At 40.0% G+C, this 13,765-nt stretch overlaps 1 protein-coding gene across 4 annotated transcripts in view; it reads left to right on the top strand.

Moving 5' to 3' along the window:
* The window catches only part of SCAI (suppressor of cancer cell invasion), a 153,158-nt gene that overhangs the window by 73,447 nt on the left and 65,946 nt on the right, over nt 1-13,765 (top strand). For all 4 annotated transcript variants that reach the window (XR_009602764.2, XM_060608677.3, XM_060608676.3 and 1 more), the window contains exon 3: nt 1,646-1,777. Coding sequence is in view for 3 of the 4 variants with exons in the window: in XM_060608677.3 (XP_060464660.1) it covers nt 1,646-1,777 (132 nt within the window). In the remaining variant the exon portion in view is untranslated. The remainder of the gene's footprint in view (nt 1-1,645; nt 1,778-13,765) is intronic.

Genomic DNA, 13,765 nt, shown 5'->3' with positions numbered 1-13,765 from the left:
AACATTTATTTTCTGTCTTTTCTCCTGTGTCCTGGGGATATTAGTCACCTTGGTTCATGATGTATCTGAGGTGTGGTGAAGAAAGCTACAGTCAGCTTTGATGCCTAGTTTGTGCCTCTCCTGGGTTTAGAGAATGAAGGTGGTAGGGGTCCAGGGAGAGGACTTACCCACCGTCATTATACGGTGTGAAACCCCTTCTAAGGCTCAGCACTTTTTAAGGTCTGTTTCCATCTGTTAGAAACTTGTTAGTGCACAAAGTACAGAAAGCAGTGGTGGGAAAAGGGAGCCGTGAAGATACAGGGACCACCCACTGCCATCCGTGCATATCCCCACCAGCTGGCCCCATGGCACCCACTTGTTACTCTGCAGCCCCTTGACGGTTTCAGGCTTGCCGACAATCTTTCTGCTCTGTAACTGCAACTGCCTATTCAGTAAAATGTTGGAGAGAAAAATATTTACCGAAATAACTGCACCACACCCTAACTCTCATCTCTGGTGTCTGGCTCTGGTCTGCTCTGCTTGCATTTTCACCCTACATTAGGGCCAGATTTCCCTATGTTGTTCCAGGGATTTCTGTCTGTATGTAAACACAAATTAATTTTTTTGTTTAGTATAGGTTCATACTTCACATGCTGTCCAGCAGCTTGCTGTTTTTACATTTTATTTTTTAAAAGAGTTTTTTTTTTTTTTTTTTAAATGTTTATTTACTTTTGAGACAGAGCAAGATGGTGCAGGGGAGGGGCAGAGAGAGAGAGGGACAGAGTATCTGAAGCAGGCTCTGTGCTGACAGCAGAGAGCCTGATGTAGGGCTTGAGCTCACAAGCCAGGAGATCATGACCTGGGCCAAAGTCAGATGCTTAACCAACTGAGCCACCCAGGTGCCCCAGCAACTTGCTGTTTTTAAAATGACTGATTAGGGGCCCCTGGGTGGCTCAGTCAGTTGAGCGTCCTCTTGATTTTGTCTCAGGTCATGATCTCAGGGTTGTGGGATTACGGAGCCTGCTTAAGATTCTTTCTCTCTCTGCCCCTCTCCCCCACTTCTGTGCTCTCTACCTCAAAATAAAAAATAAAACAATTAAAATGGCTGATTAACATGATTGATTACATATGAAGGTAGTTTGGTTTCAATCAAAGATAGCTTTAATATATGTGTATGTATAGTTTTTATATCCCTTTTACACTGAGGTGTCTTCATATAATTACCTTATCTTAAATGTAAGTTAGTGATAGGGTAGAGTGTAGTTGTTAGTGTTCTGTGAAGCACTTGATAATTGCCCTCTTTGATTCTTTTAGGTTGTTACCAGTTTTTAAATACTGTATGATGATACTGAAATAAATATCTTTATGGATAAAGTGCTTTACATTTACAGATCATTTTCAAGGATGGATTTACAGAATGGATCAAATAGAGGAGTAGGTCAAAAGGCATTCAAATAGTATTTCCAATATGATGTACCAACTTGCATTCCTACTGACAATATTTGAGTGTTTTCCCATACCATCGTGCACTTAGGTTATTTTGATGATTTGACTGTGACCAGAAGAATTCTGTATCTTGAAAAAAATGCTATCAAATAATATAATTAAGGTATGTTCCTCATTTTATTCTTATCTACTGGATAAATGGACATATGTTTTCTTACAGGACTGAATTTGCTCTTAAAGAAATCATGTCCTCTGGAGGCGCTGAAGATGATATCCCACAGGGAGAGAGGAAAACAGTTACAGATTTTTGTTACCTTCTGGATAAATCTAAGCAGCTGTTCAACGGATTAAGGTTAGTGGACTCTTGACGCCTTAAACTTTTCTCTAGTTCTGTGTTTTTTTCCCTATGGCTGGTGTGTGGTAAGTTTCTGAAAGTTATGGATAGAATGTTTTATAAATACCTGTATTAGAGGTCAGGTGATCATGCTGTTTTGACCCTCTTCATTTTCAGATGAGAAGACAATAGGAAAGAGGAATACGGTTTCCTTCAAGTTGAGGCGAGCAGTTTTGTTAGATGGTTTTGTATACGGTATTCCACATCATACCCTATTTATTTATTTATTTATTTATTTATTTATTTATTTTTAATGTTTGTTTTTATTTTTGAGAGACAGAGCACTAGTGGGGAAGGAGCAGAGAGAGAGGGAGACCCAGAACCTGAAGCGGGCTCCAGGCTCTGAGCTGTCAGCACAGAGCCCGACGCGGGGCTAGAACTCACGAACTGTGAGATCATGACCTGAGCCGAAGTCAGCGCCCAACCGACTGAGCCACCCAGGTGCCCCCACATCATACCCTATTTACATCTGATTTTACACATTGGGGTATTGAAGTTAATGTATCTTTTAAGAAAACATTTACAATTGTAAAGATAATTACAAGATTATCAAATATTCATTTGATAATATTCCATGACCACTGTATCTAAGGTTACACTTTCAGTCACTTTATCCCTATATTCATTTAATTTTTTAATAAAACTGATGACTGTCTTGAGCAATCTTATTAATTTGCCTATAATGTCTTCCTACATAAAACTAATATTCCTAAGAATAGGACCCTGTTTGTCACGGTTTCTCTAGTACATAATGCCCAGGGTCTGGCCCATTGCAGATGCTTCATAAACATTTGTTAAATGAAGGATTCCAAAGGCAGGTTTCTTAACTTCTGTACTCTGCTGCTTTCTATTTTGTGCCAGAGAAGAATCTTTGAGATCAGCTTCTGGTAATAATCAGATTAATTGCAACTTTTTAAAGAATTATTTTCTGGGGTCTGGGTGGCTCAGTTGGTTAAGTGTCCGACTTTGGCTCAGGTCATGATCTTGCGGTTCGTGAGTTCAAGCCCTGCCTTAGGCTCTGTGCTGACAACTCAGAGCCTGGAGCCTGCTTCGGATTCTGTGTCTCCCTCTCTCTCTGTCCCTCCCATGCTCATGCTGTCTCTCTCTGTCTCTCAATAATAAATAAACGTTAAAAAAAAAAAAAAAAAGAATTATTTTCTGGGGCACCTGGGTGGCTCAGTTTATTGACCATCCGACTCTTGGTTTCTGCTCAGGGCATGATCTCATGGTGTGTGAGATCAGTTCCTATGTTCGGCTCTGCGCTGATAAGCATGGAGGCTGCTTGAGATTCTCTCTCTCTCCCCCTCTCTCTCTGCCCCTCCCTCTGATCTCTCTCTCTATCCCTCAAAATAAATAAATAAATAAAATTTAAAAAAGAAAATATATTTTTTCAACTGATTATTGCATTTCTTCCATATTTTTTCTTGTCCCTTGTCCTCCCTCCTTTTTATACTTGTAATGCCTAGAGTGAACATCCAGCTCAGGTCCTCTGTAATGACCTACTCTTGATTTTCATCTCTGTTCTCTTTTACATCATTTCGTTTTCAGAAAATGTCTCTAAAATTTGTCCACCATATGCCAGACATACTCTTTTTTTGTATTCATTTACTCTTTATGGGATGTATGTCATCTTGTCATTTCATATCAGCATTTTTTGCTAAACTGCTTAATAAAAAGCCCTAGATACTACGTTTTGACCCAAAGTTTACTAGCTTCTCTATATATTCTTATTTGAATATAAGAATGAGTATAGTATGAGTATGTCTTCACTGAGTATGTTTGAGAAGCATATTGAATTTAGTGGCATCTCCCTTCTTAAAAAGGAATTATTTTCCTAATCTGATTCTGGATCATAAATGACTCCTTAAAGCTCAAGTAATCTCTTTCTAGAGACTCTCCATCTGGCTAAAATCACTCTGTAACTACAACAACAGTAACAGTAACACATTTCCACACAGCATTCTACAGTTTGTAAATCGCTTTAAAGTACGTCTTCATCTTTAAGCCGCACGATGACAGTATATAGTACAAAACACGTAACTAGAGTTGATTGTTTTATTTTACCCTCTTTTTAAATGTGCAAATTTTAAATTTAAATTTGTTGTGCAGATCAATTTAACAGCTCAAATGTGTCTCATTTTGATCTTTTTTTAAAGTGCCATGTTAATGATCACACTGATTTTATTTTTATTTTTGAATTTTTGATTTTATTTAGTTTTAAAGTAATTGCAGAGTAAAATTGTGTCTGTGGGGATGGTAGGAAAACCTAATACATGGAGAGGTTACACGAGATCTAATCTTTAGGACTGCTTATTTATTGTTACAGAAATTTATTATAATATGCTTGTGATACCTATTTCAGTTTAGTTCTTGAGCTCTTGAAACTGTATCGGGTCCAAGAATTAATCCTTCTGGGCACCTGGGTGGCTCCAACTTCAGCTCAGGTCATGATCTCATGGTTCATGAGTTCGAGCCCCACTTTGGGCTCTGTGCTGACAGCTCAGAGCCTGGATCCTGCTTCAGATTCTGTGTCTCGCTCTCTCTCTGCCCCTCCCCTGCTTGTGCTCTGTCTCTCTTTCTCAAAAATAAACATTTAAAAAGAAATAATTAATCCTTTTGACTTTGTTTTTTGAAATATTCAGTACATGGGGCGCCTGGGTGGCTCAGTCGGTTAAGCATCGGACTTCGGCTCAGGTCATGATCTCGCAGTCCGTGAGTTCGAGCCCCGTGTCGGGCTCTGTGCTGACAGCTCAGAGCCTGAAGCCTGTTTCAGATTCTGTGTCTCCCTCTCTCTGACCCTCCCCTGTTCATGCTCTGTCTCTCCCTGTCTCAAAAATAAATAAAATGTTAAAAATTTTTTTTTGAAATATTCAGTACATAATTTCACCAGTTTGAAATTTCTCTTCATTTGTTAAGTCAATAATTTTGTCAGTATACATGTGTAACTTGCAGATACCATAAATTGCTACCCAGAAAGCACTATTTTTTTTTTCTTAACTTACATTATATCACTCTGGCACTGTGGCCACAGCTTGCTTGCTTGCTTGCTTGCTTGCTTTCTTTCTTTTATGTTTATTTATTTAGAGAGAGAGAGAACGCCCACACACGTGCAAGCGGGGAAAGGGCAGAGAGGGAGAGAGAGAATCTCAAGCAGAGCCCAGTGCAGAGCTTGATCCCATGAACTGCAAGATAATGACTTGAGCCGAAATCAAGAGTTGGACACAACCTACTGAGCTGCCCAAACACCCCTGAAAGCAGTATTTTCTATACTAATATATTGATTGCCTCCCAGATGTGGAGTAGTACTTCCCCAAAGTGCTATTTTTAAAGTTTGAGAATCGTGGGGTGCCTGGGTGGCTCAGTCGGTTGAGCGTCCAACATCAGCTCAGGTCATGATCTTGCAGTTCATGGGTTCAAGCCCCACATCAGGCTCCCTGCTGTCAGCCTGTCAGTGCAGAGCCTGCTTCTGATCATCTGCCCCCCTCTCTCTGTACCTCCCCTGCTTGCACTCTCCCAAAAAGAAATCAATCATTTAAATTAATATTTAAAAAATAAAATAAAATAAAATAAAATTTGAAAATACTAATAATAAATTTTGGCCTAGAGGAATGGTTAAGCAAATTCATCAGGGATTTATTTTCAGTGTTTTGTGTACAGGGCCCTCTTTTAAAAAATTTAAAAAAAATTTTTTTTTAATATTTATTTATTTTGAGAGAGAGCACGCACAATCAGGGGAGGGATAGAGACAGAGAGGGAGAGACAGAGAGAGAGAGAGAGAGAGAGAGAGAGAGAGAATCATAAGCAGGCTCTACAGTGTCAGCACAGAGCCTGATGCAGGGCTCGATCCCATGAACTGTGAGATCATGACCTGCGCCGAAATCAAGAGTTGAACACTTAACCGACTGAGCTACTCAGGTGCGCCCAGGGCCCTCTTTATTTTAAACACCCTTAATTATTTCTGTAATAAATATGGTGAGTAAAGTATATATATTCTCTGAATGCTTTTGGGTTGCTGTTTGAGAGAGATGTAGCTAATGGCAGTGCAAGTGTGAAGTTTCCTGAGAGATTAGTACTTTGATTCTCTTCCTTTTTTTCACTTTTTAAGAACATCTGTTTTAGACACATACACACACACAAACAGAATGATATAGAATTATTAAAAAGATTTGGTGGATAAATAAATGAAAAAGAGCGAATTACAAAAACAGTATGTTCTTCGTGATCTTGATTTATCAAAAATTCTATATTAAATTGATGTTCTGTATACCCTAGTAGCTCTTAGCGGGGACTGTTTGCTTTTACCGCCCAGTTTGGTCCCTAACCAAAGACCAAATATATTTGGGGGTTGATGTTCTCAAAATGTCTGGTACATATGGGGGTGTGTATTTTCTCTGCTTGTTTATCTAAATGAAAATGCTTTGTTCAGTATTAGGCCTTGGTTGGAAAGGCCTCTATTTATCAGTTCTGTAGGTTGTGTTTGAGTTCCCCATGGTGGTGGTTGTGGGGTGTGTGGCATTCTTCTCCACACTGCTCTCCCATTCCCTCTCCAAAGTAGCTCTTTGAGTTATGTGAATTAAAAACCTCTCTGCTTTTCAAGGGGTGATACAGTTTTAGTGCATTTCTTTTGAAATAGAGAGGATTTCTTTGGGAAAAATGAAAAGAAAAATTTTTTGGTTGTTTTCCCTCTTTATATCTATGTTGGTCTGAATAGAAAACAGGATCATAGTGCTTATAGAGAAGAAGAAATACATTGGTGGTGGTCTGGACCAGTTTTGGGACTTGGGGAAATGGGAAAGTGGGGACCCAGCTAGAGTAGCATAGCCTTTAACATGGGGCCCTTCCTTCCCGACATTCCTCTCACTGTTAGTGTTTATCAATTTTGGCTAGCTTTCCTTCATGCTTTCTCTATTTTTCTTGAGTTCACAAACTAATTATTAAACTTACAATGCAGTGTAATATACTTGCAGAAAAGTACAAAGATTATGAATGTATTTTTTGCAAATGGAGCATATCCATGTGGCTTGTACTTGGATAAAGAAATAGAACATATGGGGCCGCTTGGGTGGCTCAGACGGTTGAGTGTCTGACTCTTGATTTTGGCTCAGGTCATGATCTCAAGGTCATGGGATCAAGTCCTGCACGGGGCTCTGTGCTGACAGTGCAAAGCCTGCTTGGGATTCTCTCTCTCCCTCTCTCTGCCCCTCCCCTACTTGCTCGCCCTCTCTTTTTCTCTCAAAATAGATAAGTAAACATAAAAAAAAAAAACAACAACAGAACATTTAGCACCTCAGCAACCCCCTGTGTTCCCTCTCACTTGGACTTTTTAACTCCTTATGAGGAGAGCAAAAAAGTGCATTTCAGTTCATGAAAGGCTTCAGAGTTTCTATATAATGTCTTACTTAGATGTAATAAATTCCCTTTTTGCCCTTGAAGGTGTGTCTTTCCACCTTATATTACGTCGTTCATCTAAGTTCTCAGAACCTTTTAATTTTCCTAGGCATGAGTATTTTTTATAACGTTTATTTTATTTTTGAGAGAAAGCATGAGTGGGGGAGGGGCAGAGAGAGAGAGAGAGAGAGAGAGAGAGAGAGAGGAGGACAGATGATCCGAAGCGGGCTCTGCTTTGACAGCAGCAAGCCCTGTGGGAGGCTCGAACTCACGAACCACGAGATCATGACCTGAGCCGAAGTCAGATGCTTAGCTGACTGAGCCACCCAGCTGCCCCTAGATGTGAATATCTTAACGAAGTGTTTTTCTTGACTGAAAATATCTCCTTATATTATGTGCATAATAAATAAGCTGTTTCCACTCACTGTGTAAGAAAACATAGAGCAAGAGAGTGAAAAATAGATCAAATGAATGGTGTTTTTCCTTTAATAGCTCTTGCATGTAGTTACAGTAGTAATGAAGTGAGAATAATGTTAGAAATATCTTTGAATACTGTCAGAAAATGATCAAAAGCCCCAGTGCTTGCAGGGTTCCAGTTACCATGGTGACTAAGACTGCCGGAGCAGAATGGAATACTTGCTGGGATTATATAAGACAGCATCTTGAGACATGTATTTGAGATACACAGCTGTCCCTACCAGTGATATCCATGACTTTTGGGTGCCTTGAGACAGCAGAGGCCTCCAAATCACTGATTATTTGACTCTGGAAGAGCAAATACACATAGCTAAAATGAGCACTGGAGGCCACAAATATACATTGACAGAGAAGTGTGCCAAAGTGAATATAATGGTCTTAAATAAAAATAACTGCAGAAATTGTTTTGATTAAATAGGCTTCTAATATTTCAAATTAAAGAAGAAATCCCCCACAATGCTTCCTTGAAGAGCCTATTTTTAGGATGCCCTGGTTCCTAAGTAGGAAAGGGTAACTGGGAGATGAACGGTCTGTTCCCTTGTCCCTTTCCTCCCCTCCTGCAACCCTTCCTTCCTCTTTCTTCCTTCTTTATCTGCCCCTCCCTCTTCCTTCTCTTCTTTCCTCAAAAAATTCATACCTTCCTTGAGGCAAGCTCTGCACACCGGTAATAGTAGGGTATCTGTGGGGCGCCTGGGTGGCTCAGTCAGTTGAGCATCCAACTTTGGCTCAGGTCATGATCTCATGGTTCGTGAGTTCGAGCCCCACTTTGGGCTCTGTGCTGACAGCTCGGACCCTGGAGCCTGCTTCAGATTCTGTGTCTCCCTCTCTCTTTGCCCCTCCCCCACCCATCCTCTGTCTCTCTCTGTCTTTCAAAAATAAATAAAAACATTTTTAAAACATTTAAAAACATAGTAGAGTATATGTTATTTCAAAGATGATGCTTAAAGTAGCTGTACAAGCTTATAATAAATATTTTGGTTTTCTGTGGCTTATTGCTCAAAAGAATTGCACATGCATTTGAGGTAGACTGCCACCAGAGTGCAGTGGATATCTTGGTCACATGATGTAGAGAAGTGTGGACTAATAAAAATTTAATACAGACCACAAATGTGATTTTAATTGTCTAGTAGCCAGATCTTAAAAAATGTAAAAAGGCAAAAATGAAATTAATGTTAATAATTTGTTTGATCTAATATATCTAAAATACTTTATTTCAACATGTCGTCAATATAGAAAAATTATTGAGATCTTTTACATTCTTTTTTTTCATATTTAGTCCTTGAAGTACACTGAATATTTTATTAGCTTTTTTAATGCTTATTTTTTTATTTTTGAGAGAGAGAGAGAGAGAGAGAAAAAACATGAGTGGGGAAGGAGCAGAGAGAAGGGAGGAGAGAACAGAGGACCCAAAGCAGGCTCCATGCTGACAGCAGACAGCCTCATGCGGGGCCTAAACTCATGAATCACAAGATCATGATCTGAGCTGAAGGCAGATGCTCAACCAACTGAGCCACTAAGGTGCCCCCTGAATATTTTATATAAACTTAACATACATTTGAGTTCAGATGAGCCACTTTTCAGGTACTCAGTACCCATGTATGGCTATTGACTCAGGCAAAATTCCTCCCACTTTTAGCTTCTGTTCACAAAATGATCCGCTGTGCTTTCTGGAGAATATATACTGGCTGTTTTGGGGTTCTCTTCTTCACAGGTCCATCAGATGTCCCTGTTTGTTTCTTCTGTCTCTTCCTGTACAGATGCCAATAGCCTGCAGGTCTTTTGGCTGTTGGTGATTTGTCCCTACCCACCTGTATTTGGGGATTTGAAGGATACTTTATTACTTACTCTGTTAGTTTGCTAGGACTATCATAACAACATATCACAGATTGGGTTGCTTAAGCAACAGGAATTTATTATCTCACCGTTCTGGAGGCTAACAGTCCCAGATCAAGGTACTAGCAAGGTTGGCTCTTTCTGAGGCCTCACTCCTTGGCCTGGAGATGGCTGTTTTCTCACTGTGTACTTAAATCTAGTCATCCCTCCATATGTGCGCATCCCTGGTGTCTCTGTGTGTGTCCTTATCTCTTCCTTATAGGACACAAGTCAGATTATATTAGTCCCACCCAAAAGGCCTTGTTTCAATTTAATTACTATATTTGTTTAAAGGTCCCATGTCCAAATGCACATTCCGAGGTACTGGGGGTTAGGACTTCAACATCTGAATTTTGAAGTGACATAACACTTACTTTTGCTGAAGATGTTGTTTGGGGTTTTGGTTTTGTTATCTAATGTTTCTGTCTGTTTTTGGAATGTACCTGAGTAGCTGAAACTATGCTGCTGTCCTTTCCCCAGAATCCAGAAAATCAGCTATTTAAATGATATACCAAAATTTTAAACACTAAAATAGATGAGTATATTTCTAATTAGTTCTTTTTGACTATCAAAGTTCAGTATAACCTGACCTAAAAAGTTACCGTTTTCTAAGATCTTAATTGTCAGGCCTGGCTAGGAACAAAAATACACATCTTCACCTTTTTATTAAAAAAAATTTTTTTTTTTAAGTTTTTATTTATTTTGGAGAGACAGATCATGAGCAGGAGAGGGGCGGAGAGAGAGGAAGACAGATAATCCGAAGCAGGCTCCAGGCTCCAAGCTGTGAGCACAGAGCCTGACACGGGGCTTGAGCTCATGAACCGTGAGATCGTGACCTGAGCCGAAGTCTCAGCTTAACCGGCTGAGCCACCCAGGCGCCCCGACACATCTTCACCTTTATAATTGCTAGTGGGTTAGACCAGGGATTGGTAAGGGGGAAGGTATTTCTGTTTGCTTTTTTTGTTTTGTTTTGTTTTTGTCTTTTTGTGTGTGATCTTCTAAGATCTTCCAGGCGTAGTGTAAAGAGAAAAAGGAAAGATTTTAAGAATAATTGATTTCACTAAATCCTCAAAACAACCTCATTAGCACCTATTTTCTTGGTTCATAAATGAGAAAAACAAAACTTTGGCAGATAAGCAATGGCTTATGTTAATACAATGGGTTCTAATTTGGGAAGTGCTACCTCAGAGAAGTTTTTCCTTAGTGTAGGAGTAAGGATCCCAAAACTTATAGGGAAGCTCTGATAGCCTCTTCTCTGGAGGTGACACAGGATAATACTCTAATGATGTAGGAATGACGCAGTTCCTGGCTTCTTGGACTCATCTTCTTGGTTCTCTGAGAAATCCACATCTGTAGAACTCCTTTGGGTAACATCATACCTACAAAATAGTCACAGACCTTTGGAGGCACAAGGCAGCAACACCTTAGAGGACTTTAAAACTTGACAACCTTTTTTTTCTATGCGCAAGGGGCCAGTGGAAAATAAATGTATTTCTAAGTGTAAGATTTTGTATACTTCCCCTGGAGCTGGTTCACAGGAGGAGAGGACAGCATTCCGTAGCTTTATTTGGCTTGGCATTTCTAAATTCAAACTAAGGGTGATTATTCAAAGTTATTCAAATTCATAAACCATCCTTAGGAATGGAGCAATGTACTAAGAGCTTTCTGTGTGCCCACACCATTCTAGGTACAGGGCTAGCGATGGGAGCAGGATGCAGAGATAAAGGGAATGTCCACCTTCTACCTAATCAAGCACTCTTGTGCATTTTTTCTCAATCTCTCATTCAAAAAAAGCTTTTCTCCCTCTTCAGTAAACAAAAGAGTTGGGATGCCTGGGTGGCTCAGTTAATTAAGCAACGGTTAGTGAGACTGAGCCCCATGTCGAATTCTGTGCTGACAGTGCAGACCCTGCTTGGATTCTCTGTCTCTCTCTCTCTGTCTCTCTCTCTCTCTGCCCCTCTCCCACATGTGCTCACGTGTGTGTGCACTCTTTCTCACTCTCAAAAATAAATAAAATTTTAAAAAGTTGATATAGTGGTATCATTAAGATATCCTCCCCAAAGGAAACACTCAGCCTTAACAGTCTAGACCTGTGGATACCCCCAACACCTTCCAACTCACAGATCGATTCTTAAACCTAAATTTGGAAACCAGGTATGCCAGTTGGTTAAAAAAAAACAAACATGCCGGTGTTAAAACAAGGAATTGCTGATTGGCCTTGCAAGTCCTGAACACAATTTTGTCTGGCGTACAAATGAACACAGAGGCATGGATTAGAACAAAGATGTCACTGTATGTAATACAGTCTTCTCTGTGTAAACAAGAATGTGTGATGGGACACTGTGCTTCTTGACTGAAAACCTTGTTCAGAGGAGTTGAGTTATGCCTTTGACTACAGCTTTGGTCATAGCTTTGTTGGAGGTCAATTGCATCCCATGACCTGGGGAGCAGAATGAGCTCACAGAGAAGAAATTACTAATGTAGAATCAAAATCTAAATTGTTTTCCCTTATGGTGCAAAGAAGAGAACATTAGATTAGGGGTTAGAAGTTTTGAATTTGAATCGTAGTTCAACAATTTACTGGTCATGAGTTCCCAGACAACTCGCTTAAGGTCCTTGATCCTTAGTGTGTGTGTGTGTGTGTGTGTGTGTGTGTGTGTGTGTGTGTGTACGTGTGTGTATGTGTGTATGTGTGTGTAAATGTGTTTACATACACACATATATGCCCTAGAGAAGCCAAGCATTTAACTATGGGACTAAGGAAAGAGAAGCCAGTAGAAGAGAACAGGAAGGACAGAAAGGAGAGAATTCCAAGATGGTGGACATGGTGCACAGCAGCACGCCACAGGGAGGACGGACGTGAGGATGGAAAGGTGGCTGTTGGGCTGGGATGTCAGGCGTGGGTGGGTGTCAGCATCTTAGCTAATTCCGCTTAGTTAGGATGGTTGATTTGTAGAAACCCAGAAGAGGTTTCCTAAGTTTTGACATCTCAGCGTTACATTGGAAACATCTCTGAGATAAGAACCAGGTCTAATCATTTGCATGACACTTTTCGCTACTGTAGTCTCTGAACTTTCGTTGGTAGAGTTGAGGATTTAAAAAAAAAGAGCGAGATAAGTGTCATACTTTGAATTTCTACTAACGCTTTGGAAGAAGAATATGAGCAGTCAATTTATAACGTAGGTGCCTTTGCAAAAAGTGAAATATCAGGTCATTTGGCTTACAGGATAATTCACAGAGCCCCATTTAATTTAATTCTATGGACCATTAATTTCCCATCTCTGACATCAGTATTAATAACCAAATGATGTATTCAGAGTTTAAAACCATAGTCAAGCTCTGAATAGTAGAGGAATTTGTCTAAACCTCTTTATAAAATACCTTAGTTAGTTTTAGACTCTAATCAAATTATAGTGGTATGTATATTAGCTTCTGTGATAGGTCTTATTAGAGAAGGGGTGGTCACAGGACTTAGCCTTTAGGAAGTTAAACAAAAATTTAACTCTGTGTTGAAAAAGAAATTCCTGTCTGTATAGCTGTGTTTTAATTTTTTTATTACTATTTTTGTATTTTTTATTTTTTTTTATGTTTGTTTACTTACTTTTGAGAGAGAGAGAATGTGCAGGGGAGGGGCAGAGAGAGAGAGAGGGAGACGGGATTTAAAGCAGGCTCTGCACTGACAGCAGAGAGCCTGATGTACGACTTGAACTCACAGACCAGGAGATCATGACCTGAGCCAAAGTTGGATGCTTAACCAACTGAGCCACTCAGGTGCCTCTAATTATTACTTTTTTTAAAGTTTGTTTATTTAGAGAGAGAGAGAGGATGTGCATGCTTGAGCGAGCGTGGGGTTAGAGAGAGAGAGAGAGAGAGAGGATCCCAAGCAGGCTCTGCACTTACAGTGCAGGTGCTCAAACTCAGTAACAGCGAGATCATGGCCTGAGCTGAAATCAAGAGTTGGACTCTTAACCGACTGAGCCAACCAGGTGCCCCTGAGTTTTTGTTTTTATTTTTATGTATGTATTTGTTTGTTTGTTTATTTTTAGAGAGCATGCAAGTGGGGTGAGTGGCAGAGAGAGAGAGAATCTTAAGTAGAGTTCATGCCCACTGCAAAGCCCAACACGGGGCCCAATCCCACGACCCTGGAATCATGACCTGAGCCGAAATCAAGAGTCTGGCACTCAGCTGACTGAGCCACCCCAGGTGCCC

This window comes from Panthera onca, chromosome D4 (genome assembly GCF_046562875.1).
Source record: "Panthera onca isolate mPanOnc1 chromosome D4, mPanOnc1 haplotype 2, whole genome shotgun sequence".
Lineage (NCBI taxonomy): Eukaryota > Metazoa > Chordata > Mammalia > Carnivora > Felidae > Panthera > Panthera onca.
The sequence above is the reverse complement of the archived record's forward strand: the minus strand, read 5'-3'. Positions and strand labels throughout refer to the sequence as shown.